We start from the raw sequence: 27,768 nt of genomic DNA on the forward strand, positions 1-27,768 counted from the left end.
CCTGACTGGAAGCGCGGCCGTTGCCGGGGCAGTGCTTCCGGTGAGAACTCTGCGCAGGCGGCTCAGCTTCGCGGAGGGGGTGAGTCGGGGGAAGGAGCTGCGGGTTGAACACGGCGTCCACCGCAGGGGCTCATTGAAAACAACACAGAGGTTAACCCGCTCAGAGACAACATATTCCTGCTTCACATCCATCCATCTGTACCCCTCCCCCCGCGCGGGGTGGTTATAAAGCATCCACAGCACTAACTGTACTTGAACTGTAGGTCACCCTGCCCAGCATTTATTCGCTTCGCCAACATCACCCAACACATCATCTGGTCATTTATCTCATTGCTGTCTGTGGGACCTTGTGCATAAATTCCCTGCCCTGTTTCTCCGCCACAACAGTGAGTTTGCTTCCATCAGCTTTGAAATGCTTTAGGTCTTCGTGAGATGCTGCACAAATGCAGGTCACTTATTAGGTTTGGGACTAGGAACATTGGTGAAGTGGTGCCGTGACAAATCTATAGGTCAGTACCCCTGAACTTTAGAGGACAGTTTGCCTTTGTGAGTTGTCGAAGGCCATTTCCTTTTAAAAGGTGGCGGGTGATTGTTGAGATGGTCTTTGGGGAAGTGATCGAATGGATGTTATATTTAATGATGTGGAGATGCCAGCGTTGAATTAGGTGGGGTGGGCACAGTAAGAAGTCTTACAACACCAGGTTAAAGTCCCAACAGGTTTGTTTTGAATAACAGTGCTAACAGCGGAAGAGTTTTTACATTGATGTCCCCTCTTCCCACCCCCGAGTTTAAGATTGTATTTAGTTATATTAATTATTAGAGCAAACAGTTTTCATTATATTAGTTTAATTTATGAAGCATTACATTCAGTTCTATTTATATGGCATTTTCCATATAGTTGAACATCCCAAGGTGATTCACAAGAGAGTTATCAAACAGAATTTGACACTGAGCCACAAAGAGTTATTAGAACAGATGGCCAAAAGCTTGGTTAAAGAGCTTAGCTTTAAGGAGTATCTTAACGGAGGACACAGATATAGGAACGCTAAGGGAGGGAATTCCTAAGCTTAGGGCCGAGGCTGCTGAAGGCATGGCCACTAATCGTGCAACAAGTAAAATCAGGAATGTGCAAAAGGCCAAAATTGGAGAAGTTAGGGTTGTGGGCTGAAGGAGATTACAGCGATACGGAGAGGAAAGGATGAAAACCATGTGGAAAATTGCAAAATCAAGGTACTGTTTACCTGCAGCCAATGTAGGTTAGCGAGCATAGGGTTGATGGATGAACATGACTTGGTGTAAGTTAGGATGTGGCAGCAGAGCTTGGATAAGCTCAATTTAATGGAGAGTGGAAGATGAAAGGCTGGGCAGGAGAGCATTGGAACAGTCAAGCCTCGAGGGGACAGAGGCATACATGATGGTTTCAGTGACAGATGAGCTGAGGCAAGGACAGAATTGGATAACGTTATTGCAATAGAAGTAGGCAGTCTTGGTAATGGAAAGGATATGTATTTGTAAACTCAACTCATTTAAGTCAAATATGACACTCAGATTGTGAATGGTCTGGTCAGCCTCAGACTGTTGCCAGGTCCAGGGATGGAGTCAGTGGCCAGGGAATAGAGTGTAACAGGGACTATAGACAATGGCTTTGGTCTTCTCAACATTTAATTAGAGGAAATCTCCTGCTCATCTAGTACTGGGTGTTGGACAAGTTGTTTAAGTAGTGATTGGTGATGTTTGATGTGAGAAGAATGCAAAATCACTATTAAATATTAAGATTTCGAAAACACATGGATGAAAGATTGAGCTACAGAAGTTGTTCACAGTTTAATTAAAATTTTCTTTACTATTGGAATAAAACAAATAGACAAAGTTATTCAGTTCAGTTATGAAAATTAGTACTGTGATTATGGTACTGGGCTAGAAGTCTTGAGTTTGTGAATTGAAATCCCATCAAGGAAATTGAGGTTGAATTAAAAAAGCCATATTTTTGTCGGTTTGTATCCGAATGATCATGAAACCCACATTATTGTCTTCTAAAAAAAGTACTTTACTAAGCTTCAGAGAAAGAGAGGAACCTCCTTACTTGATGGCAGTGAACTAGTTACAGCCCACACGCCCTCAGGAAGGATAGGCTACAAAACTGCCTTGACATCCCAATAATTAAAAACTAATGATTATTAAAGTGCTGCTTTCTGAACCACAGTTTCAGAGGTACCACTTACCGGTGAGGTTGAAAATAAATTTTTAAGGTCCTTTTTTTTTTGTCTTTTGAGGTCTTTATTTAAGGACCCTAATCTGACTCTTCAGGTGGATATAAATGATTCTACAGTACTATTCTCTTGCTTTGTAATCTAACTCCTCATACCAGATTATGTCATCTCCTGTTATGACAGATGCCCTGTGCCAAAGGACATGGGTGTTTGGCTGCACCGATTGAATTTTAAAAGTAAGGAATGTGAAGTGCATCGGCTATCCCAAGGGTGTGATGGTATGGTGTGATACTTATGCTCTGCTTTAAGGCAGATCCTTGCTCCGTTGTCTGCTAGTGCTTCATCCTGAACTGATTTTCTTGGCCGCTTTTGTCAATGGTGCTTTGCCTTTGCCTTCCACTCTCAGGCAAGGAAAGGAAACAGATTCCCGTGTCTACCTAAACCAGAATGGGAATCAAACTTGTGCTGTTGATATTTTACCAAACCCCACACTAACCATCTAGCCAAATGCAGATGTAACATCTGACCTTTTACCTTCTCAGTCCTCACTGGCCAAGGCTTCAAATGCTTTCCAGATGAAGTGGTGATTTACACTTCTTTCAATCTTGCCTAATGTATTCCCTGATCACATTTGTTACACTGGTGAGATCAGATGCAGATTGGGGACTGCTTTGTAGAACATCTGTGTTCAGTCCTCGAGCATGGCTCAGAGCTTCTGGTGACCTGTCATTTTAATTCTCCACCTTGCTCTCATACTGACATCTCTGTCTTCTGCCTACTGCACTGTTCCAGTGAAGCTCAATGTAAGCTTGACAAATGGTATCTCATCTTTCAATTAGGCACTTTACAGCCTTCCAGGCTCAACATCGAATGCAACAATTTTGGAGTATAATTTGCCCCACTTTGTTAACTTTTCTTTGCTTGTTTGTTTTTTATCTCTTATTTGGGCTTTCAGCCAACAGTATACCTGCTCTAGGCACATTTTGTTTCTCTATTTATTTTCTTGACCCATCACCATTTCCTTTTCCCTATGTTATGATCCTTGGCCAGACTCTCAAATTGTTGGTAAGATCTGGTTAGGGACCAATACAATCTTTTTTGAAGTTAGACAAAATTTGAGATTTCAGACACTTGCTCAGTGAAAAAAGCCACAAGATGCCATGGGTTTTGAACAAGCAAAAATAAATTTAATTGTACAAGGTCAAAAAGTAAAAACAATTTACAATAACTATCTTCTACTCTTGACATTCAGGGTAAGTATGAATTGTGCGTGAATTAACAACTGTAGTCGAACACACCACACATGGCAGTTGAGACCAAGAGTCCATGGATTTCTCAACCTACCCAGATATCAATAACACTGAGTCAACCAATCTCACTGAAACTCTGTCTGTTTGTGAGAGATTCCAGCCTTCACCTAACCTGGGAATTCTCTCCAAACACCACTCCAACAAAGATGGCATAAACTACCTCGGAGGGTTTCAATCTCGCCTCTGCGATTCTGTTGACCTGGAGTACGGATTATGCAATGAAGCATCAACTCACAAGTACAACTTCAGACCTTCAGCCGCATAAAGCTGAACACTCATGTTCCGAAGGGGTGCCTTTACCCCAATGATCTCTTCCTGACTCTGTCCCCTCTCTGGGACTCTTCTTTTGGGATCTCTCCTTGTCCCTTGCCTTCTTGATGTTGCTCCGCTCCTGGTCAACTGATCTGGCACCGTTTTATTTTCTTGCGCGGGCATGCTGGGTCTAAAGAAAATAGATATGCTAATCTAAGCAAATGCAGCCTGCCCCCGGTGCAAAATCTGAGATCCTTTGGGAGTTAAATTTCCTGACCTCCGCTCTGAACTTTAAGATAAGTTCGACTTTCATAACACCTAGAATTATCCTCTGTCTTTCACCTTATCACCAACATTCCTTTTGGCCTTGTCCCACCCAGCCATTTACATTTCTAACTATTCCCATTTAAAAAAAAAAATGTAATCTACCCAATTCATTTTTTTTCCAACTAACGGCAATTTAGTGTTCCAATTCACCTACCCTGCACATATTTGGGTTGTGGGGGTGTGACCCACACAAACACGGGGAGAATGTGCAAACTCCACATGGACAGTGACCCAGGGCTGGGATTGAATCCGGGTCCTCAGCGCCGTGAGGAAGCAGTGCTAACCACTGCACTACCATATCGCCCTCTCTTCCATTTCTGATGGAAAGTCATACTCTGTTTCTCTCTTCACAGTTGCCGATTAATCTGAGGGTTTTTGTTTCGCATTTTATGCTTTTCTTGTGCATAATCTTCTCGGCTTCTAAAAATATTTTGAGTATACAAAAGTAACACGTTAGATTCTCTAACTGGCTGTTTATGCTGCTTCAGTTAATAATAATAATAAGCACTTATTGTCACAAGTAGGCTTCAATGAAGTTACTGTGAAAAGCCCCTAGTCGCCACATTCCGGCGCCTGTTCGGGGAGGCCGGTGCAGGAATTGAACCCGCGCTGCTGGCCTTGTTCTGTTCTGGCCTTCTGTTCAAGAAAAGACAAAAGAAAAATCATGAAATTTATTGCAACAGATATAGTCTTAATAGAAAATATCAGTGGAGCAATTGTAAACCATGTCATTTTCTGGATGCTGAGGACAAGTCAAAACTTTAAAAGTTATTTACAGTTACATGACTGAGTGCTTGGTTGTTCAATCACACTACTCTGCAGAATGCTGACTCTTGGTTTGATAACTGCCATGTAGACCATTATGGTTTTGTCACCCTCCGATTTATTAAGTATTTAGTTACTGAGAGAATTTGAGATTCCACTATATGACTGACTTTGAGACCCGCTCCATGTTGTCACATGATTTCTACCACCAGGGCTGTGACTTGAGATAACTAAAAATTACAACCACTGGCCGCAATTGGTAAATGATTGCGCAAATTTTCATATTAACAATTTCAGTGCTCGGTGTTCGGCCCATGAACATTGAAGTTGAAAATTTATGCCAGATAGCTTTTATGTCATCTTTTCCCTTGAATCTTCAAGAAAAAGCCAGAATTATTTAATTCCCGATGTACTTAATGCAGTGGAAAACATCTCCTTCCTTATCCGTATGATTCATTTGTGCTATTTCTATTGAGTGTTTCAATTATCTGTCATTTCTAACTTGGAAATGGCAGTTATGCTTGGACTGCTAACAAGAATAATCAGCTCAGGTCTCATTATGGATTAAATGCTGCAGCTTTCCTCTTTTGGACAGCTGTATTGAAGAAGCCTCGAATAAGTGACTGACTGCTGTAAGAAGAGGTTGTGCCTATCATCTCGGTGAGACAATCTTTCATTTGTACTTCAGTCATTAACAGGCGTAGTTGCTTTGACTCTGTTAGATGTATACAATAAGGTCTACACGTGCACAATTTATTGGAGAAAACATGCTGCTAGTTCAGGTGGGATTGTAAATTTAATTTTTTGTTGCCTCCAGGATTCTGCAGAGGATCAGCATGGAGCTTGGAAAAGCAAAATTGCTGCGAACTGGAATTAATGCATTACATCAGGCTGTTCATCCAATTCATGGGATTGCCTGGACAGATGGAAAGCAAGTTGCTCTCACTGCCATATACCTAGTCAATGGTGAGGTAAAGTTTGGTGACAGCAATGTCATTGGAAGTTTTGATCATGTCAATGGCCTTCATTGGGGCCCTGTTTGTTATACAGGGGCTCTGGCATTGCTCGCTGTTCAGCATAAAAAGCATATAACTGTATGGCAGTTACAAAACAGTACCTTGGAGCACAACAAACTTTTGGTTTCACAAACTTGTGAACTGGGAGAGATATTTCCAATATTGCAACAAGGCTGTGTGTGGCATCCAAAACATGATGCCTTAGTCGTACTAACGAAGAGAGATGCCTCTGTGTTGTTTGCAGTGCAGGTTGACAATCGCAGAGTTAAAGCAGATATCAAAGGTAGTGGTTTGATTCATTGTGCTTGTTGGACTACAGATGGGAATCGTTTAGTAATTGCTGTAGGCAGTGCCCTTCATTCGTACATTTGGAATAATACCCAAAAGACTCTCATTGCATGTAAATTCTGCCCCATATTTGATGTTGGAGGATACATCTGTGCAATCGAGGCTTGTTTGGATTTGCAAGTGGTTGTGACAACTGAATTACCCCTTGATAGAATCTGTGGTCTCAATGCTGGTATTACTTTTGATGTTGCACCAATGTCAGAAACTGGATCTTTGATCTCACGACCCACAATGCTCGCAGTTGATGAAAACCATTTGATGGATATGAGAAGAAAATCAATAGATTCCTCAAGGTCTTTGATAGAAGGCCCAACATTTTCATCATCTGGCCCTTTAGATCTGACCCATCTTCTTGCAAATCATCGCAAATCTGATCCCAGCCCCCTTATTCATCTGAAACGTAGGGATTGCCTTACTGGAAGTGGTCAAGACTCATCGCATCTGATTCTAGTAAAATTTGAGAGAAAAGTAACAACAACTAGAAAAGTAAACATCCCTGGGATTCTGGTCCCCGATATTGTAAGTTTTGACCCTCGTCGATGTACAATCGCTGTATCATCTAATACTTGTAACATGATATTAGTGTATTCAGTGACCCCTTCAAGTATGCCAAACATTCAGCAAATACAGTTGTACAAAAATGAACGGCCAAAGGGCTTGTGCTTTCTGACTGAAAAACTACTATTGCTTTTAGTTGGGAGACAAAAATCAAATGATCTTGCTTTTCTGCCATCTTCAAATTCAGATCGTTATTTAATCAGACTTATGACTAAAAATCTAGCCTTGGATGATGGTTCTGTATTACCAGAGACTCGTGGGCAGCCTGGTATTAATATCTCTGGAATGAAGAAGTATTTTGAAAATCTGTCCCAAGAGGAGCCAATTACAGGAAAAGAACTACTGTTGCCAGGAAATACCTCAATTCAATTTCCAAACAGTAGAAAAGGATTGATAGAAGAAGTGAAGAACAGCAGCAGTGAGCAGAGCTCTGAAGCAAGTACTCCCAAACCAACAGAAGGAATCTCACCCAGCGAGTCTGCTGTGATTTTTAACTATGTTGCAGAACCTGTTAATAGTCCCATAACTAATCATGGACTTAGGATACCAAATAGAAATTTGACTAGTCCAATCTTGGTTAGTGGAGATCAAAATACACAATCTCATACTAGTACTTCACTGAACATTGGTGACAATGCAAATGAAAAAATTGAACAACTGTCTAGAAAAATGGAAAAGTTATATGAAAGCTTCACAGAGATGAAGCAGTCCCTTTCTCAAATTACAGATTATATAAAAACTGGAAAGAAGTCTTCAATGGCCTATCCACCTGATCCATCCTTTCTTTATATCATCTGTCAGGTATTTTTTTCTACATTGTTAACTATGCTGTTGAGAAGTAGATGTTTAGTTTATACGCTTGGTTAAGAAGTCAGAATTGTGCTTTATTTGATTTTGCATGCAATTAATCGTTGCTACATGAAGGCTTCCAAATTTTTAGCGTTGTACTTGAAAGGAGTTAGATTTAACCCAGGAACAAAGGCGGATGTGTCAAGTGAGCAGCTTAAAAAAAAGTTCACAGTATTGTCGTTCCAATTATTTGGTTGGATACTAATTCATTATTTGCTATTTGTTTCACCCTGCACCCTCTTTACCCCACGCCCGTGATAGATGGCAAGCAGCACCCTTGCAAGTTTCTGCCCTCTAGCTCTTCACCTTCTATTTCATTTCTTTCCTCACTCCACCCATTTCATTTCTTCCCTCGCCCACCCATTTAATTTCTTCCCTCACCCACTCCCATTTAATTTCTTCCCTCGCCCACCCATTTAATTTCTTCCCTCACCCACTCCCATTTAATTTCTTCCCTCACCTCCCCCCCCCCCCCCCCCCCCCCCCCCCCCCCCCATTTAATTTCTTCTCTCACCCACCCCCGAAAGTTAGGAAGAAACATTCCTGACCCTAGCCTACCTCTTGTAATTACATTCAATGGACGGGATTTTTTGCACTCCAGGCGGCATGTTTCATGGCTGTGGAGGTGACCTGCTATTGGTCGAAAGATCACGCCGCTGTCAATGGGGTTTCTCATTTTATGCACCACTTGCCTGGAAACCCATGACGGGGCTTCGCCATTGGCAGGTCCGGAAGATCCCGCCTGTGAGAATACCTGGAAAATTCCGGCCAATTTGTCTTATTTGTTAATAACCTTATTTGTCTGGGCAGCACAGCGGTGCAGTGGTTGGCACTGCTGTCACGGCGCCGCGGTCCCAGGTTCGATCCTGGCTCTGGGTCACTGTCCGTGTGGAGTTTGCACATTCTCCCCATGTTTGCGTGGGTTTCGCCCCCACAACCAAAGATGTGCATGGTAGGTGGATTGGCCTCTGGGGCTGGTTTAGCACAGGGTAAAGAGCTGGCTTTTAAAGTAGACCAAGGCAGGCCAGCAGCACGGTTCAATTCCCGTACCAGCCTCCCCGAACAGGCGCCGGAATGTGGCGACTGGGGGCTTTTCACAGTAACTTCATTTGAAGCCTACTTGTGACAATAAGCGATTTTCATTTTTTCATTCATGCTAAATTGCCCCTTAATTGGAAAAAATGAATTGGATACTCTAAATTTATTTTTTTTAAACTTATTTGTTTTTTCAATGTGTTTCTCTCGCTCTGATGTAAGCAATAATTATATCTATCTTTTCTATAAGCAGAACTTAAATGAGTTGGTTTCAAATTTGGTGTTAGCATGAAATCTCAGTCCCTAACACCTGTCTGACGATTGCTGCTCTCATCTCAATATACACTAAATGTGTCAGCAGATCATTTCCTGTCTCACATGCACAAGCTCCTTTTGGAAAAAAAAGTACTTGCACATTTTGCTTCATAAAAGCTTTGAAAGTTGTATTATTTTCAAAACTATTTAATGAGAAAGGCTACTCAGTATAAAGTCCTAGAAGCTAACAAAGAATATGCCAACAGTACAGTTGACTTGAACGTTGCTGACATAGTCTGGAAATTTAGGTGCACATTCTATTTTCAGTGTCAATATAATCAAAATTCAAATGAAAAGGGGAAATTTTAACCAAATGTATGTATTTTGAGGGGGTTAAAATCTTGCCCCGTATGAAATCACAGCTCCGGCCAAAAATATCAAGCCCAAACCTAAGCATTGAAAACTAATGCAGCATATATACTTAATCTTTTTTTTGAAAAAAATATTCTTAATGTGACTGACATTTAAGTTACTGATAAAATAACAGATAATTATTTTTAAAAATTTGTAGGTATCTGGTAGTCCGATTGCATAGCAAGTGTTGGATTTATGTAGGCAAATCCCATTCTAAACGTTCACAACTTTTCAATGTAGGAAAAGTAGACACAACAAAACTATTATAATAGGAAGTTATTATGTGTAGAAAGGTAATCAAACATCAATATATTAGGCATAGATTATGCAGTGTGAATACATTTGCTATACCATACTTCTTTGAAGACAACTCTATCCACAGTGATTAATGTGGTAGTCACAAGTGCATCAAGTACTGGAAAAAATTGACCTCAACTTATTATATAAGCTGTTTGCAGAAATAGCTGATTTTAAATGCGGCTTGTGGTGTACATTATTTTAATAATTTTTTGCAATAGTATTGAAACTTAATTGTATCCTGCTGGTTATTGATGTGATTTGTATTATTAGTTCGGGCATTAAAGCATTTAAGCCAATGTTCAATGCACAAATTCGAATCAGTGATACGAAGATCCATTAACACCTGAAACAGCTAGTGGTGCAAGGTGTTATAAATATAAATATTGCTGAGGCTTGGATATTTGCTGTGAAGTGTTTTATGCTTCAAAATGAATTCTGTTATCGATGTTCTAAATGCAATTTAACATTGGGATTTTCAAAATGTGCTTTAGTGGTGCTGTGTATAGAACATAGAACATAGAACATAGAAAAATACAGCACAGAACAGGCCCTTCGGCCCACGATGTTGTGCCGAACCTTTGTCCTAGATTAGACTTGTCTCTGTGGTTTCAAGCATGATCAATCCAGCTGTCACTTGGGAGGGAATGCTCACCAGACATTTTTGCCAGACAATGATGGAAACCATCAAAAACCAGTCCATCTGTAGTCCACTGCAGCAAGTTGAGGAAGACAGGGACAGAAGCCGTGACAATTCACCTTTCATTCAGAGATCGATGGGGAAACTCCAAAATTATTTTATAAAATAGAAAGAAAAACCTTCTTTCATTCAACTAGAATAGCTATGAACGCATCTATCTACAATAGAATTCTTTTGAAATACCTCACTTTCAAATCTAAATGTTTTTGCATTAAATATCTTCTGGGACATATTCAATTTATTTAACTTTTTGATATATTTTGTGTGCTCATTAAAGTGATATGCCAGTGATTAAAAATGGCACATTCCTTCTAATTTGGGACCCAGTTTCTGCATTGCATACATTCCAATCAGTTACAGCATAAATTGTATGAAGGATTAAATAATCTCAGTATATCTTAAATTCAGCCTATACACTTGAGCGGTTGCATGATATTTCCATTTACCACATCGACTATCTTTCTTGACTAGTTGAGTGAGCTTGTTCTTTAGCTGGCATTATCAACAGCTACATTTATAGATGTGCATTCACCAGGAACTGTGTACAAGTGATTGAAAATAATTTTGCTTCGAGTCACTGTTGGCATTGGAGAAGAATTTTTTTAATCATCAGTCTGGGTGGCATTCTACCTCAGGTAGTCCAGGAACAGCATTACAACTCATTTTATCATCTGGTTCTCTTGAGGCAAATGTGCACATTTCAATGAATCTCATGAAACACAAGAGTTGTAAAATTAGGCATTTTATTAAATTACTATTGGTTAAATTAATTTATATTAATTACATTTGCAATACCTAACATGTATTTTAATCCAAATTATTAAAGAAAATGCTGCAAGAAAATACAGTTGTGGATGAAAAACGAGCTTTTACCCTTTGTGAAGGCAGGCTTCGTCTGAGTACAGTCCAAGAAGTTTTTAATCTCTTCGTTGTTGAAATGTTTCATGGTAAGTAGTTTTGGTTCATAAATAAGAAATCTATTATGTCTTCTTTTGTAGTACCATTTTTAGCATTTTTTGTGAGGGCCACGAAGAATCCAGCAGAAGTTTGTGGAGTCAAACAGAAAGTAACTTTATTTACAACAATATGTACACCGGGCCAATAGTTCACCACTGGTTCCCTCTCGAGCCGGTACCACACTGGCCAGCTCTATTTATACAGCTGTACTGCTAATGATTGCCCCATCTCCCTCTCATTGGGGGAGCTCATATTCTTGAAGTACCATGGGGTAATCCATTGTCCCCAGCCAATAGGATCCGGGCAGATTACAATAGAAATATTGGGCAAATACTGGGTCTGAGATTTTCAGTCCTGAAATAGACACATACCTGAAATATTACTGCATGCTGAAAAAGTAGTTATAGGAAAAATCGCATCTATCACCCAGATTGTACTGGACTATATCTTTCTGCTTCCATCTGAGATTGCCATCCTGTTATTGCTGATATAACTGCAGTCACTTATTTCTCCAATTGGAGACTGAGTTACCTCTCTTTGCTAAAGTGTAAAAGGAGCACTGTCAGTATTCTGCTAGTGAATAGCATTCCTTGCTGTGTTCACCTGTTTCAGTAAATTGTTGGCAAATTGAAAATTCTTAGCTTGAGAGTGAAGGAAACTCACAAGTGTAGATACAAATTTGAAGGTTTGTATCTGTGATGGCCCATATTGCATCAGCTACTTTCAGAATTTTTATCTGCATTTGTATGGCAGAAATCCCTGTGGCAATAACCAAACCAAAGCTTTCTCAGATTGACTATTGGCATTGTTGTGTTGTATCACCCAATGAACTGGAAGTGGGGAATGACTTACAATAGGACCTACAAGCAAATAATCTATTCGTTACCAGACGTGATAGACAGGGAATTGCCTGGTCATTTCCATTCTCGTTGGGATTAGTGGTATTATTATGTGCACTTAGGTGTGACAGAGTGCTTTTTTTATACCACTTCACCTATAATTTGGACCTTTCAGGTAGGGAGATAGTAGAATGAGTAGGTATGCTTGAAAACTCAAAATCATCAAGCACAGAGCAGCCTTGCTCATGCGTTTGGTGTGCTATTCCATAGAGTATTAAACCTTTGCAGAACAAGGATTCAAGTGGTCTATATCCAACTGTAAAACTTCCAATTTCCTACTCCCAACCTTAATCGGGTATATTCAGCCATTTAAAAAAAATCATGTAATTTCAATTTTCAGATAGATTTTTTTCAAATTTCTAGCTAGTCATTTTGTTCAATTGTTATACTTTGAGCTTAAAAGGCATACATTGTGATATTTAGACTTTCTCCATTTTATACTGGAAAAATATATTTACCAAAATCTTGTTTGATTTTTTAAATTTAGAAACTGCCTTGCCCAGGAAACCATGTTACAGGCTGGGTAACCTGCATTATTAATAGTAGGAGATTCTATTCATTTGTATTCCTTGCATCCAATAACAAAGCTAAAATTGGTTCTATTTGTAATGATTCAGTGCCCTGTAGGGTTAAAGAGTGAAATGTAGGCTAGTCTTTTTATGTTTAAAATTTTAACATTTACAGTATCAGAAAAAAGAGCAAGGTGGCTTTTACAGCAATCTCACTTTAATGTTTTATAACGCATCAAATTGTAATTTTATGTTCAAACAATATGTGCCCGTTCTAAACAGAAATAGAAGATTTTTGAGATTATCATTGGGCTAAGGTGCTCTACTGAAATCCGATTATGTCTTACTGTATGACGTTCGTATTCATTCCTGTAAACTCAACAAGTAGGACAGTCAGATGATCATTTGCTAGTTAGCACTTTTCTAGTTTCTGGATTAGCATTATTCTAAAGGAATGTGCAGAAATTCAAAAAGTTCCAGATGAGAGGAACAGTGAGTTAGAACAAATCTATTTAGAATAATAGCAATTGTTCAGAAACATGCGAGACAGCACTGCCTACTTGATTTTAATGATTGTCAGCTTTAATAGGCAATTAATACAGAAGTGTCCTTGTCTCCAGAAATCATGCATTTATTGAATCGTAGAATCACTACAGTGCAGAAGGAGACGATTCGGCCCATCAAGTCTGCACCAATCCTCCAAAAGTGCACCCTACTTCGACCCACCCCGCCCTATTCCTGTAACCCTGTATCCTAGCCTGCACATCCCTGGACATTAAGGGGCTATCTAGCATTTTAATTCCTCTTCTGTTTGGCCTTTCACACCTTTTATTCTCTCTGGGGACTGTCATTAGCACTCTTTTCCCTTAGTTTCTGTGGCTATGACTCATCTTTCATTCCGTCACCCCACAGTATAAATATCTCCCATTTTCTATGTCTTTTAGCTTTGACAAAAGGTCGAAACGTTAGCTCTTTTCTCTCACTATATATATGCTGCCGGACCTGCTGAGATTTCCCAGCATTTTCTCTTTTGGTTTCACATGTATGGATAGTTGTGTCATCAGAACAGATGCTCTGGAGAAACTGGGAGAATGGAGCCTTTATAGGGAAATAGATGTGAGGAAGTGTGGGTAAGGTCACTAGGAGTCAGTGGCTCATAGTTAATGTTTGTTGATAGCTTATCCTCAGAAATCGATCCCAAGAAATTGAGAAGAAGGAGGGTTGGAGATAGACCATGTGAAGGTGAGAGAAGGGTGGAAATTGGAAACAAGGTTGTTGAATTTGTTGGTGGTGCCATGGTCCAGGGAGAGCTAGGAGGAAGTGTCTGAGAGTTGGTGTTTGGCCACTGCAAAGTAGAGGTAATTATAATTAACTTGGGTCAACATTCATAGATTATCATAGAATTTACAGTGCAGAAGGAAGCCATTCGGCCCATCGAGTCTGCACCGGCTCTTGGAAAGAGCACCCTACCCAAGGTCAACACCGCCATCCTATCCCCATAACCCAGTAACCCCACCCAACACAAAGGGCAATTTTGGACACTAAGGGCAATTTATCATGGCCAATCCACCTAACATGCACATCTTTGGACTGTGGGAGGAAACCGGAGCACCCGGAGGAAACCCACGCACGCACAGGGAGGATGTGCAGACTCCGCGCAGACAGTGACCCAAGCCGGAATCGAACCTGGGACCCTGGAGTTGTGAAGCAATTGTGCTATCCACAATGCTACCGTGCTGCCCCTAAAATATTTTTTTCTTTCATGTGGGCGGCATCCCTCATTCACCCTCAAGCTGAGATTCAGCATAGAGAAATCTAAAGATTTGTAAAAATAAATGGAATACACAAATTTCCTTCATCAACTTGTTAAAATATACTACAGGTATTGCGTGATCTTGTAGCTGCCAAGTCATTTAAAAAAAAATCTTTTTATTCTCAATTTCAACATTTTCATCAGATAAACAACAATAGAAAAAACAAATAAAAACAAGTACAGTAACAATCCCCTAAATGAAAACCGCACCCCGCTCGATATAAGACCAAAACATCCACCCATACATTCCAGGTTAAAAAATTAACAGTCAATCAGTAAACAGTGTACTCAAAAACAACAATAACCCCTCCCCCCACCCTCAATGTTCGATGGAAGCCAATTTTTCAAAGTGCATAACAAACAGTCCCCTTGAATTGTAGAACCCCTCCTTCACCCCCTCAGCTCAAACATAACCTTCTCGAGAGTCAGAAATTCCAGTAGATCCGCCCACCAAGCCGACGGCGGAGAAGCTGACCTCCAGCCCAACAGCACCCGCCTCTGGGCAATCAGCGAGGCGAAGGCCAAAACATCTGCCCCTGCACCCGCCTGCAGCTAGGGCCGGTCCGACACCCCAAGAATGACTTCATGGGGCCCTGGTTCCAAGTTCACATGCACTACCCCCGAGATGACACTGGAAACCTCCCTCCAATACTTCTCCAGCTTCGGACAGGATCAAAACATGTACATGGTTTGCGAGGCTTCTCCCACAGTGCTCACATACGTCCTCCATTGCCTCAAAGAGTCGGCTCACCTTCATCTCCGGAGCACCTCACACTACAAACCGTCTTCCATAGCCTCATCCAACTCTTACTCCCACTTGGCTTTGATTCCCTGCATGGACCCCTGTCCTTCCCCAAAATTCTCGCCTAGATCACTGACACCACCTCCTTCTCCATTCCCCCTGCCGTCAATACCTCCTCCAACAATGAGGGGGTCGGCGCTATCGGGAAACTCTGAACATCCTCCCTAGCAAAGGTTTGGAGCTGCAGGTACCCAAACCCTTCCCCCAGTCCATATTTTTCCCCCAACTCTTCCAACCTCGCAAAATGTCCCCCCAGAACATGTCTTGTAATACTCTGATCCCCCTCTCCCATCTCCAAAACCTCCCGTCCACCCTCCCTGGCTCAAACCTATGGTTCCCCTAATCGGCATCTCCCCTGTCCCAGCCCCCAGCTTAAAATGCTGCCTCAACTGCCTCCAAATCTTTGGTGTTGCTACCACCACCAGACTCCCAGAATACTTGCCCAGGGCCATTGGGAGCGGCGCTGTTACCAACACCCTCAACACCAAGCCCCTGCACAGACCCTCCTCCATCCTAACCCACCGGGACTCCCCCCTTCCAACTCAACTCCTCACCTTTGAATAAAGCTCAGACATGTTTGCTGTTTTACATGTACAGAATTAGATATCATCTTTAGGAGTAATGTTGATCAATGATCAATCAGTGATTTTCAGTTTGATCATATTTCTTTTTGCTTCAATTGCTTCAGTTTAAATTATTCAGTTCGGAAATGGGGAACCTTCTGTTAGTGGCAAATATTTGCAGAATGTTAGCTGCAGTAAAGCAAGATTGAGCAGAGGGAGATTTCCCCAGGATTGAAAGTTAGCAAACATTAGAGAATTAAATAAATAGTTTGCATTTATATAGCACCTTATTGTGCCAATTATTCCAACAGGTTCATCTTTTAACTTCCAAACTACTTTTCCTTTAGCACAAAGAAACAGCTTTTGCTTGTTTCTTCAGTGCTCTTTATACACTTAATCATTTTAATCAGGTTGTATCTGCTACATGCTGCTAAAGTTATCTTCCTTGTCGACTATTTATAATATATTCTTATTGCTTATCTTAATTTTAATTTCTCTCAGTTTATACTTATTTCTCTGATAAAGTTTTTTAAAAATTCTATTTTTCTTCATTAATGCCTCTCTCAACAGCATATACTAATTTATTTAGTTTATTCCTCATTCTATTTAAGTTTATTTTCTTGTAATCAAATATACCTGCTCAATCCTTAATGATGCCAATTGCCGGATCTGAAATCTGATAAAATAATAGTCACTAATCCCAAGAAATTTCATAACTTTTAACTCTCAAGCTATTCGCATGGCGTCTACAAAAACTATTGTGAGTTTCCTCTACTATGATCCATTACATTTCAGCTTGAACATTGTTGCTCGTGGTGTTATGCATGAACATATGCATGTATAATGTTTATCTGTTTTCCCCTTTGACAAAAGCATTAATTCATTTGTTTTATTTCCATGAACATTCCTAGTTATTCTCACATGATGAGAGCATTGTATATTGTACAAAATCATATAATTTCATCATAAAAATATTGTTATGTTCTTTACTATATCGTTTACTTGCCCCAGGAGTTGAGTATCAGAATCAGTTTGCTGGTACTACACTTTTTTGGGAGGTCCAACCAAAAAATCACGTTTTTTTTCTCTTGAGATATTATTCACATTTCTTTGTCATCCTTATTAACCTGCACATTTAAATATAATCCTCATGTTTGTCCTGAACAAGGTATACCTCTGAATGTAAATTCACTGCTATCTTTTGGGGTGTACCTTGCCTGGACCGGTCACAAAATACCAATTTTTACTTCTGCTACTGTTGCTTCGAGTTCCAGAATTTTATTCCTAATGCTTCCAGTGTTTAGGTAAAATCTCTTTCCGGATTCCATACTTTAGTCTCTAATTTATTTGTAGCCTCTCCCTTAAAAATTGTTCCTAAATGTATTTGGTGGTTTATCTTGGCTTCTTAATCTCAATTTCTCAATCTTCTCATGAGCCACATCAATTTAGCTTTTTCTGACCCCATACACTTTCCCAATTTAGTTTGTAATGTAACTTGTTGAAAAGAAAATTGATTTGTTTTGCTTAATCAACTATTCATCGTCGTGATCTGAATGATATCCTAGCAACCCACTGCAATTCAAAGAGATGCTCTTTCACCTTATCGATGTAGTAGCAAAAAGCAATCTCACTAATTGTTATATGATGGTCAGGACAACCTTGTAGCTAAAATAGAACAGGATTTTTGCATAAGCTGTTTTGAGCTCATAAGAATTCAATCTTTTTGTCAAGTAGCATCTGCACATTTAACACACTTGATATACTTTTGATTGAGCATATGGAGCAGTGGCAGAAGATGCAGAGCCTGGCCCAAAAGGTGGAGGAGGCGTTGGGGGAACATGAGGACCAGTTGACCTCGCTAAAGGCAGGGATGGTGACGAGCAGTCAGAAAAAGCTGAGGGAGAAACTGGAAAATCTCGGGAACCAAAACAGGAGGCAAAATCTTTGAATTGTGGGGATGCGTGAGGACATTTAAGGTGCAGAGCTGCCAAATATGTGGCAAACATGCTGGAGAAGCTGATGGGGTGGGGGATTTTGACCGTCCTCCTGAGGTGGATCGAGCGCACAAGGAGCTGAGGAACAGGCCACAGGTGGGGGAGCCGCCGAGGACGATGGTGGTGAGGCTGCATCATTTTCTCGGCAAGGAGAAGATTTTGAGGTGGCCGAAGCAAACAAAGAAGTGCACATGGGAGATGAATGAGCAGCATATCTACCAGGACCTGCGAGCGGAGTTGACCACGCGAAGGGCCGGGTACAACTGGATCCAGACTGTCCTCTGGGGCAGAGGGGGGTTGAAGATTGGAGTTCTGTACCCTGCGCGTCTTTGGATTATGCACCAGAAGCAAGAGTTTTATTTTGAGTTTGCGTTCACATGTTCTGGGCGTGTCAAAAGCTGAGGGGGTTCTGGCAGGGGTTCTCTGATGACATGTCTGAGACCCTGTGGGTGTAGGGGTGGCCCAGCGTCCAGAGGTGGCAACATTTGGAGTGTCGGAAGATCCGGGTTCAAGTGGGAGAGAGGCTGATGTCTTGCTCTTTGCCTCCCTGATAGCCCGGAGACGGATTTTACTAAACTGCCGGAACTCGGAGCTGCCAAAGGTGGGGGTATCGGTGAGTGACCTGGCAAATTCCTGGACTTGGAGAAGGTTAAGTTCGCCCTACGGGGAGCGAAGGAGTGGTTCACCCGGAGGTGGAAGATTTTTCTTAATTTCTTTAAGGTGAATTAAGGCATCAGCTGTGGAGGAGGGGGGCTTTAGGGATTTGTTTCTGGTTTCTTTGTTGTTTTGAGGGGGAACAGGATAAGTGGGGGAGGGGGGGGGGGGGAGAGTTATGTGCTTGGAATCAGGGTTGTTATGGGCCTGTGTTCTTGTTTCTATGAATTTCTGGTTTTCTGATATTTGTATGTACATCTGCAAAATGCCTTTAATAAAAATATTTTATAAAGGAGTTAACCACATTACTGTTTGTCTGGAGTCACATGTAGACCAGACGAGGTAAAGATGGCAGACCTCCTTCCCTAAAGGACATTAGTGAATGAGGTGGGCGTTTACAACAATCAACAATAGTTTCATGGTCACCATTACTGAGACCAGCTTTTAGTTCCAGAATTGAATTTAATTCCCATTCCACCAGCTGCCTTGGTGGAATTTGAACCAATATCCTCAGAGCAGTAGCCTGCGTCTCTAGTTTACTAGCCCAATGACATTATCACTACACCATCATCTGCCCCGATTTCAGCTGAGTCATCAAAATCAGCACACTACGGGACATCTGAGTTAGAGATCTTGCCCTGCCAAGAATTTGAGACAGCGAAGGTGGAATCTGTTCATCCATTTCTCCTGCTTAACTATGTTGCCCAGGTATCACCACTTTAGAATAATACACTGAAGACGTAATCTTGGTAGACTCACAGTTTGGTATTCTCAGTCAATTTGCTGTTGTCCCACAAGCTCTTGATGAGCTTGGATGTAACAGTTGAAACTTTTGTGATGCATGTATTGATTTCAGCATCAAGTGACGGATTGCTGGCGATTGTAGAGCCTAAATATGTGAAGCAGACGATACTGGAAAGGTTGTATATTTAGACATCAATCTGCCTTCGGGATGCACTCCACATTTTTTGTCAGGGTTTAATACCTTTGCCTTCAACTCTCCCAAGTTATCCACAAGGCAGTGGAGCTATTTTCCATAGCTGGGAGTTTGAGTGCCAGGGTATGCCCACATGCCAGTGGGCCTGCACACTGCATATCTGGAGGCCAACTTCTCCGAGTTTCTGTAGTATAAACTTGGACTACACATGTTGTTGTTGTTGAAACGGTTTTCGCTGGGAAATTAAACTACTGTTATTATTCCTTAGTTTTCATCCTTATCATGCATTGATCCCACCTTGGTGTAATAACTTTGCCAGAACTGGAGAGCCATAACTCTATTATCCTACGGCTGATGCTTCATGAACATATAAAGGGTAAATCAAGAAGGAAACTGAAAACATGTTTGCATCCTTATTTATGTACGCATCAGTCTCTTTTGGGTGGTGTGATAACTGTAGGTGTTGTGATACACTGGCGTCACACCATTTAATTTGGTGATTATTGCTGGAAGGTGGTTATGTGCAGCAGGTTCGGATTGAGCATCATTATACCACAAGGCACAGAATCAGTGGCAATTTTGTCAATTCATTGTGCATTGGTAATGTTAGGATACCATAAATCAACTATTTAATGCTGGGTTTGCAATTTTGTGCACCAAATACTGGTGGTTGAAATTTCTGAAGAAAATTAATGTTATTTTACAGGAACTAAGATCATAAAAGATGCATATTTCTGACATTCAGATTTTTGTTGTGTTATGGGCCAGGGTTTCGAGAACCCCAAAGTGCACCATGGAGTTCACCTGACCCACAACTTTTAATAGATTGTGGTATGGGGAGCACCCGGCCCACTCTACAGGTGTGGTAGAGCAGAAATGGAAAAGTATTTTTTAAAGCAAAACAATGTTTATTCTATGAACTCAAGTTAACCTTTTAAAACATAGTGAACATCTTAGCAACCATTAATTCAAATACAACCCCCAAAGAATACAACACTAAGTATTCCTTTAAGCTTTCCTTTTAACATCCGTAAGACTTAAAACACCTTTTACCAGAAGCACAGCAGGTTAAAGTCACTGCTGTTATTAGTTTTAAATCACCCGGATCGATTTACAGTCTTTAGATTACGGAGAGACTCTAATACACCTGGCTGTGACTGCAGCTATCCAGCTCTGAAAACGAAACTAAAACACACCGTGCAGCAAACAGCCTAAAACTACATAGATCATAGAATTTTACAGTGCAGAAGGAGGCCATTCGGCCCATCGAGTCTGCACCGGCTCTTGGAACGAGCACCCTACCCAAGGTCCACACCTCCACTTTATCTCCATAACCCAGTAACCTCACCCAACACTAAGGGCAATTTTGGACACTGGGGGCAATTTAGCACGGCCAATCTACCTAACCTGCACATCTTTGGACTGTGGGAGGAAACCGGAGCACCCGGAGGAAACCCACGCACACACGGGGAGAATGTGCAGACTCCGCCCAGACAGTGACCCAGCGGGGAATCTAACCTGGGACCCTGGAGCGGTGAAGCAATTGTGCTAACCACAATGCTACCGTGCTGCCTGAAAGTAAAAAGCTGACAGACAGCCCAGCTCCACCCACTCTCTGACATCACTGCAGTCATAAACACCCATTTCTTAAAGCTACTCTCACTACAGATACTTATATACACACCCATTTATAAACACCCATTTCTTAACGGTACTCTCGCATGACCCCTCCCCCCAAGAAAAAAAACCCCATCAACTTCAAGATGGTTTCATTTTTCACCTTCTCACTATCCTTTAAGAAATGCACACAGTAAATATACTTCTCCGTTTCAAAAAACAACACGCAAACAGGTATAATAATATAGTCCATTATTTTTTCGTTTTTCTTCCTCCAACTGAAATCCTTCTCGATTGATAGTCTCTTTGAACAAGAAGGTCTCTGCATGAGCCGTCCATTTCGCTATGCCTCGGCATTTCTCTTTAAAGTCAGATACTTTAGTTCAATCAGATCACAGAGTCCCTTGTAATTCTCCAACACAGGAGCATTGGTTATCACAGCTTTCAGGCAGTCAAATGCATGTTGAAACTCGGCTGTCCACTGAAATTTTAGACGTTTTGTCAGCAAGTCCATCAGTGGAGCAATCACGCTACAAAACCTTTGCACAAATGTTCGATCAAATCCACTCATGCCAAGAACTCGCATTATTTCCCTTCGTCTTGAGGGTATCGGAAACTCCTCAATAACTGTTGGTTTCACATCCCGTGTGACCATTCGACCCCGTCCACTTGCATGGCCAAGGAAAGTGACTTGGGCTTTTCCAAATTCACTTTTGGCTAGGTTTACCACCAAACCCGCCTCCTGAAGTCGATCGAATAACTCCATCAGATGTTTTAAATGTTCTTTCCATGTCTGGCTGAAAATTAGCAGATCGTCGATGTATACCGCACCATTGGGTAATCCTGAAACAACTTTGTTAGTTAACCGTTGAAATGTGGCTGGGGCGTTTTTCATGCCAAATGGCATAACTTTGAATTGGTATATACCATCTGGAATCACAAAAGCTGAAATCTCCTTTCCCCTTTCGGATAAAGGTACCTGCCAGAAACCTTTAAGTAAATCCAGTTTGGAAATAAAAGCTGATTCTCCCACTTTCTCAATGCAATCCTCCAAACGTGGAATAGGATAAGAGTCCTTTCTTGTAACTGCATTAACCTTTCTATAGTCCACACACAACCGTTGGGTACCGTCTGGTTTTGGTACCATCACTATGGGTGAGCTCCATTGGCTACAACCCACTTCAATTATGCCATTTTTAAGCATGCTGTCAATCTCTTTATTAACCTGTGCCAATTTTAAAGGGTTAAGTCTATATGGATGTTGTTTGATTGGAACAGCATTTCCCACATCTACATCATGTATAGCCATTTTAGTACTTCCCAATTTATCTCCACAAACTTGCCCATGTGATATCAATAACTCTTTCAGGTCAGTTAGTTTTTCCTCTAGAAGTTAAATCAACAATTTATCCCAATTTTTAAGAACATCTTCGTTTTCCAATTTAATTTGAGGTAAGTCAAATTCACAGTCATCTGGATTTGGTTCGTCACTTTGAGTTAGAATCATTAAAACCTCCTTTTTCTCTCCTTTCCTTTCAAAGTACCTATTAAGCATATTCACATGACACACTCGGTGTGTCTTCCTTCTATCTGGTGTTTATACCTCATAATTCACCTCACTTAATTTCCTTTCAATCTGATACGGTCCACAAAACCTAGCTTTTAAAGGTTCACCTACCACTGGTAACAACACTGAAACTTTATCTCCACTGGCAAAACTACGAACTTTGGATTTCTTGTCCACTACCCGTTTCATCACATTTTGTGCAACTTTTAAATGTTGTCTAGCCAATTCACCTGCTCTATTTAATTGTTCCCTGAAATTTGACACATAATCCAATAATGTAATTTTTGATTTCTCACTCACCAATTTTTTCTTAATCAATTTATGTGGTCCTCTTACCACATAACCAAAAACTAGTTCAAAAGGACTGAATTTGGTTGATTCATTAGGTGCATCCCTAATTGAAAACAGTACGAATGGAATTCCTTTATCCCAATCCACTGGATAATCTTGACAATAAGCCGTCAACATTGTCTTTAATGTCTGATGCCACCTTTCTAACGCTCCCTGCGATTCTGGATGGTACACAGTTGTTTTAAATTTATTCCTAAGCTATCCATAACTTCTTTGAATAACCTCGAGGTAAAATTTGATCCTTGATCCGATTGTATTTCTGTGGGTAGTCCATATCTCGTAAAGAATTTAAGTAACTCCTCCACAATCTTTTTAGCTGTAATATTATGTACTGAAATGGCCTCTGGAAACCTAGTAGACACATCCATTAATGTCAAAAGATATTGGTTCCCACTTTTTGTTTTAGGAAGCGGTCCTACGCAATCAATTAGAACCCTTGTAAAAGGTTCCTCAAATGCTGGAATGGGTATAAAGGGCGCTGGTTTTATCACTGCTTGAGATTTCCCTATCAGTTGACATGTGTGACATGATTGACAAAAGTTAACTACATCTTTATGTAGTCCAGGGCAATAAAAATGTTTCTGGATTTTAGCTTGAGTTTTTCTTATTCCCAAATGATCTCCCACTGGTACCTCATGTGCAACTCGCAACACCTCCTTTCTATACCCTACCGGCAATACTACTTGATGAACTTCTGCCCACTTTTCACATGTAAAGGTCTCCATTTTCTTATCAAGACATCACTTTTACGGTAATAACACTCTGGTATACACTCAGATTCCTCTTCTGTGTATGCTTTCTGATACATCCGTTTTATTTCTATATCTTTTTGTTGTAACTCCGCCAATTTTCCTGAACTAAAAATATCTGCCTCATCCTCCACCTATTCTTGTTTTTTTTCAACCATCTGATCAAAAATTGTTTCTGACAATTGCACTTCAACATCATCTTCACTCTTTGATTTCTCCTCTTGTTTTAACCTATGACCTTGCGACCTTGTCACTACACAATCTTGAAAAATCCAAGGATACTCGTCCTTCAACACTTCAGTTGTCTGATTTTTCACTGGCTTATCAACCACAATAGGCATCACTCCCACCTGCGATCCAGCTATATCATTACCCAAGATAAACTGTATTCCTGGACAAGATAGTTTCTCTATTACTCCTACTACCACTTAACCACTCTTCACTGGACTTTCCAACCTTACCTTATATAATGGAAGACTATTCTTCTCAGCCTGAATTCCACATATTACCACCTTTTCTGGCAATATTCTTCCCAAACTACATAACTCCTCATCTCTTACCATTACAGATTGACTAGCTCCCGTATCTCTTAAAATTGTGACTTCTTTACCTGCTCCTCCTGATACACATGAGTAAACTTTACCCACACAAGTAAATTCTTCAAAGACATCTGGCACCTTCTTATCAATCACCTCTTGATCAGGCTGTACAAACTTTTGCACCTCCTTCGCTTCACTTGGGCTTTCCTTTACCACTTTAACAAACCCCACTGTCTTAACCTGTTTTACCACATCAGCCCTCCCAGTGCTTTTCTTCAACCACCAACACTGTGACTTTACATGGCCTAGTTTATTACAGTGAAAACATTTGAAACTTTTCATTTCTTTTCCACCCTCCTGGATTTATTTTTTAACCAGAGGTACACTCTCCTTATTGTCTCCCATCAGATCACCTTTACTTTTACCACTTGAGTATTTCTCATGTCCCCAGTTTCTATCCCTCACAGGCTGAAACTGATGTTGGAAACCAAGCTTTGATTTATGAACTAATTCATAATCATATGCGATTTTTGCTGCTAATCTCGCAGTTTTAACCCTCTGCTCTTCCACATGAGTTCTCACTACATCAGGAATTGAATTTTTAAACTCCTCAAAAAGTATAATTTCTCTGAGAGCTTCATACGTTTGGTCTATTTTCAAAGCCCTTATCCACCTATCAAAATTACTCTGTTTGATCTTTTCAAACTCCATGTATGTTTGACCAAGTTCTTTTCTTAAATTTCCAAACCTTTGTCTGTAGGCTTCAGGCACTAGCTCATATGCACCTAAGATGGATTTTTTCACCTCATACGTCTAGATACCTCCTCGGTAGTGATGCAAAGACTTCACTAGCCCTACCTACCAGCTTTGTTTGAATCAGTAATACCCACATGTCCTGTGGCCATTTCATTTGTTTAGCTACCTTCTCAAATGAAATGAAAAAGGCTTCTACCTCCTTCTCGTCAAACCTTGGACATATTTAAATAGATTCCCTCCCAGCCTTCGACTATGACGCTCTTTCTCACTATCCTCATCACTATCTTCCAACTGTACGTTTCCCTTTACGTTTGCTAATTTTAACTGACTGTCATGTTTCATGGCCATTTTCTGAAGTTCAAAGTCTCTTTACCTTTTTCCCTGATCTGTATCTCCCTTTCTCTTTCTTTTTGTTGTGCTAGGGCAATTCTTTCTGTTTTCCATTCTTCTCTTTTTCCTCTCTTCTCTTTCACTTTCTTTTTCCTCTCTTTCTTTTGTATTCAAGCTGCTTTAATTCTCTCATGTTCCATTTGTTTAATTTGTAACTGAATTTTTGCCATTTCCAATGAGTCAAACTGTATCTCAGGCAACTTTAAATGCTTAGCCACCGCCTTAATGACCCCATCTTTTCACATTTTGTCAGGTAATGTTAACTGCAATGTTTTTGCCAAATCTAACAGTCTGCTTTTAGTCTCTGTCCGTAAGGTACTGAGTGTGACCGTCCCCACCCGCAAAAACCTCAGAGCCTCTGAAAGAACCATTGTCCACAGCACACTCCCTACTTAAACTAAAATACCACACCTGAAAAGCACCCGCAATATGCTCACCCCTCACTGTCTTTAAATTCACAAAAGCAAACCAATAGATAGACTTTTATTCCCCTCGAGCCCCCAATTTGTTATGGGCCAGGGTTTAGAGAACCCCAAAGGGTATCATCGAGTTCACCTGATCCACAACCTTTACTGGATTGTGGTATGGGGAGCACACGGCCCACTATACAGGTGTGGTAGAGCAGAAATGGAAAAGTATTTTTAAAGCAAAACAATGTTTATGAACTCAAGTTAACCTTTTCAAAACATACAGTGAACATCTTAGCAACCATTAATTCAAATACAACCCCCAAAGAATACAACACTAAGTAATCCTTTAAGCTTTCCTTTTAACATCCATAAGACTTAAAACACCTTTTACCAGAAGCACATCAGGTTAAAGTCACTGCTGTTATTAGTTTTAAATCACCAGGATCAATTTACAGTCTTTAGATTGCAGAGAGAGCCTCTATTACATCTTCTGGCTGTGACTGCAGCTATCCAGCTCTTAAAACAAAACTAAAACACACCCTGCAGTAAACAGCCTAAAATGAAAGTAAAAACGCTGACAGACAGCCCAGCTCCACTCACTCTCTGGCATCACTGCAGTAATAAAAACCCATTTCTTAAAGATACTCTCACTATAGATACTTATATACACACCCATTTATAAACATCGATTTCTTAAAGGTACTCTCACACGACAGTTATCAAAATTACTTGCCCAATAAACATCAGGTTCTTTAAGATAGTTTCTTTGGTAGGACATTGTGTTTTGAATACCATCTTTCAGTAAGCTTTTTACTTTATTTTCATTTGTAGGTTCAAACTGGATAGTTCTAACGGCAGATGACGAAGGATTTGTTCCATTAACATTCAAACCCAAACAGGAAATTATTATTCGTGATGGGAGGCAAACTACAGGACCTAAAGAATTCCCTCCACCTCCATCTCCAACCAACAGTGTTGTCAATTTGGATCAGATGATTGCATGATAATGTGCACAGAATATTGTGAAATGTGTTTTTTAACCTGGTTATTAGTTATGGTGTTCACCAGTTATGATGAGCAATAGAATAATGTAGTAGTTTGAATTTATGTGAGCAGGCGGCTGTTCAGAGTGTATGATTTTCTTTTTGCTGGGGTCTGACTACATTAGGACTATAGACATTGGTGTGGGCCATTCAGCTCCTCAAGTTTGTTCTGCCATTCTGTGACTGATATGTCTCTTCACTCACCTGCTTTGGCCCCATTTCCTTTTATTTTATTTGTTTTTAATTTAGAGTATCCAATTAATTTTTTCCCATTAAGAGGCAAATTAACGTGGCCAATTTACCCACCCTGCACATCTTTGGCCAGTGGGGGCGAAACCCACGCAAACACGGGGAGAATGTGTAAACTCCACACAGACAGTGACCCAGATCCGGGATCGAACCTGGGACCTCGGCGCCGTGAGGCAGCAGCACTAAACACTGCGCCACCGTGCTGCCCCCCATTTCCTTTTCTACCCTTGGCTAGTAAGAAATCTGTCAATCTGAGTGTGGTGTTATGCATCACTGTAAATACACAAGGGCTAATGTAAATACACAACGACTAAGTAAACACTAGAGGGAGCACCAGTGACGTCATGACATACAGCTAATGAACACATAGAATAGGACACGACCAATCGGCAGTCAAGACACCCAGAGGTGACACTACCACAAGGGGGCATTACACAACCCATATATAAGGACAGGGCACACATGCTCTGTCTCTTTCCACAGGTGACACTTAGAGAGTAGGACAGGGGCAGATCAGAAACATCACCCACTACGTGGCTTAGAGCAGACTGGTTAGTTAGACTGAGCTACTTTAGCAGGAGAGTCGAACTCATAGAGAACTGTGCTAACGTTCAATAAACCACATTGAACTTA

At 40.7% G+C, this 27,768-nt stretch overlaps 1 protein-coding gene across 3 annotated transcripts; it reads left to right on the forward strand.

Moving 5' to 3' along the window:
• wdcp (WD repeat and coiled coil containing) lies at window positions 1-27,768 on the forward strand. Of its 3 annotated transcripts, none has more exons than XM_072498858.1 (4): window positions 1-79; window positions 5,682-7,587; window positions 11,163-11,283; window positions 26,675-27,768. In XM_072498858.1, exons 2-4 carry the CDS (start codon window positions 5,701-5,703, stop codon window positions 26,845-26,847), a joined length of 2,181 nt encoding a protein of 726 aa, XP_072354959.1. In that variant the 5' UTR covers window positions 1-79; window positions 5,682-5,700; the 3' UTR covers window positions 26,848-27,768. The 3 variants fall into 3 exon arrangements, with proteins under 3 accessions (XP_072354959.1, XP_072354958.1, XP_072354957.1); XM_072498857.1 differs by lacking the exon at window positions 1-79 and adding an exon at window positions 86-509; XM_072498856.1 differs by lacking the exon at window positions 1-79 and adding an exon at window positions 86-386.

The sequence above is a fragment of the Scyliorhinus torazame genome, chromosome 4 (genome assembly GCF_047496885.1).
Source record: "Scyliorhinus torazame isolate Kashiwa2021f chromosome 4, sScyTor2.1, whole genome shotgun sequence".
Taxonomy (NCBI): Eukaryota; Metazoa; Chordata; class Chondrichthyes; order Carcharhiniformes; family Scyliorhinidae; genus Scyliorhinus; species Scyliorhinus torazame.

Excerpts from the sequence above, each read along its gene's own strand:
- wdcp (XM_072498858.1), top strand. The coding sequence starts at position 5,701 with ATGGAGCTTGGAAAAGCAAAATTGCTGCGAACTGGAATTAATGCATTA. Across the intron at positions 7,588-11,162 it reads TTCTTTATATCATCTGTCAG|AAAATGCTGCAAGAAAATAC; the intron begins GTATTTTTTTCT and ends AAATTATTAAAG. Across the intron at positions 11,284-26,674 it reads CGTTGTTGAAATGTTTCATG|GTTCAAACTGGATAGTTCTA; the intron begins GTAAGTAGTTTT and ends TTTCATTTGTAG.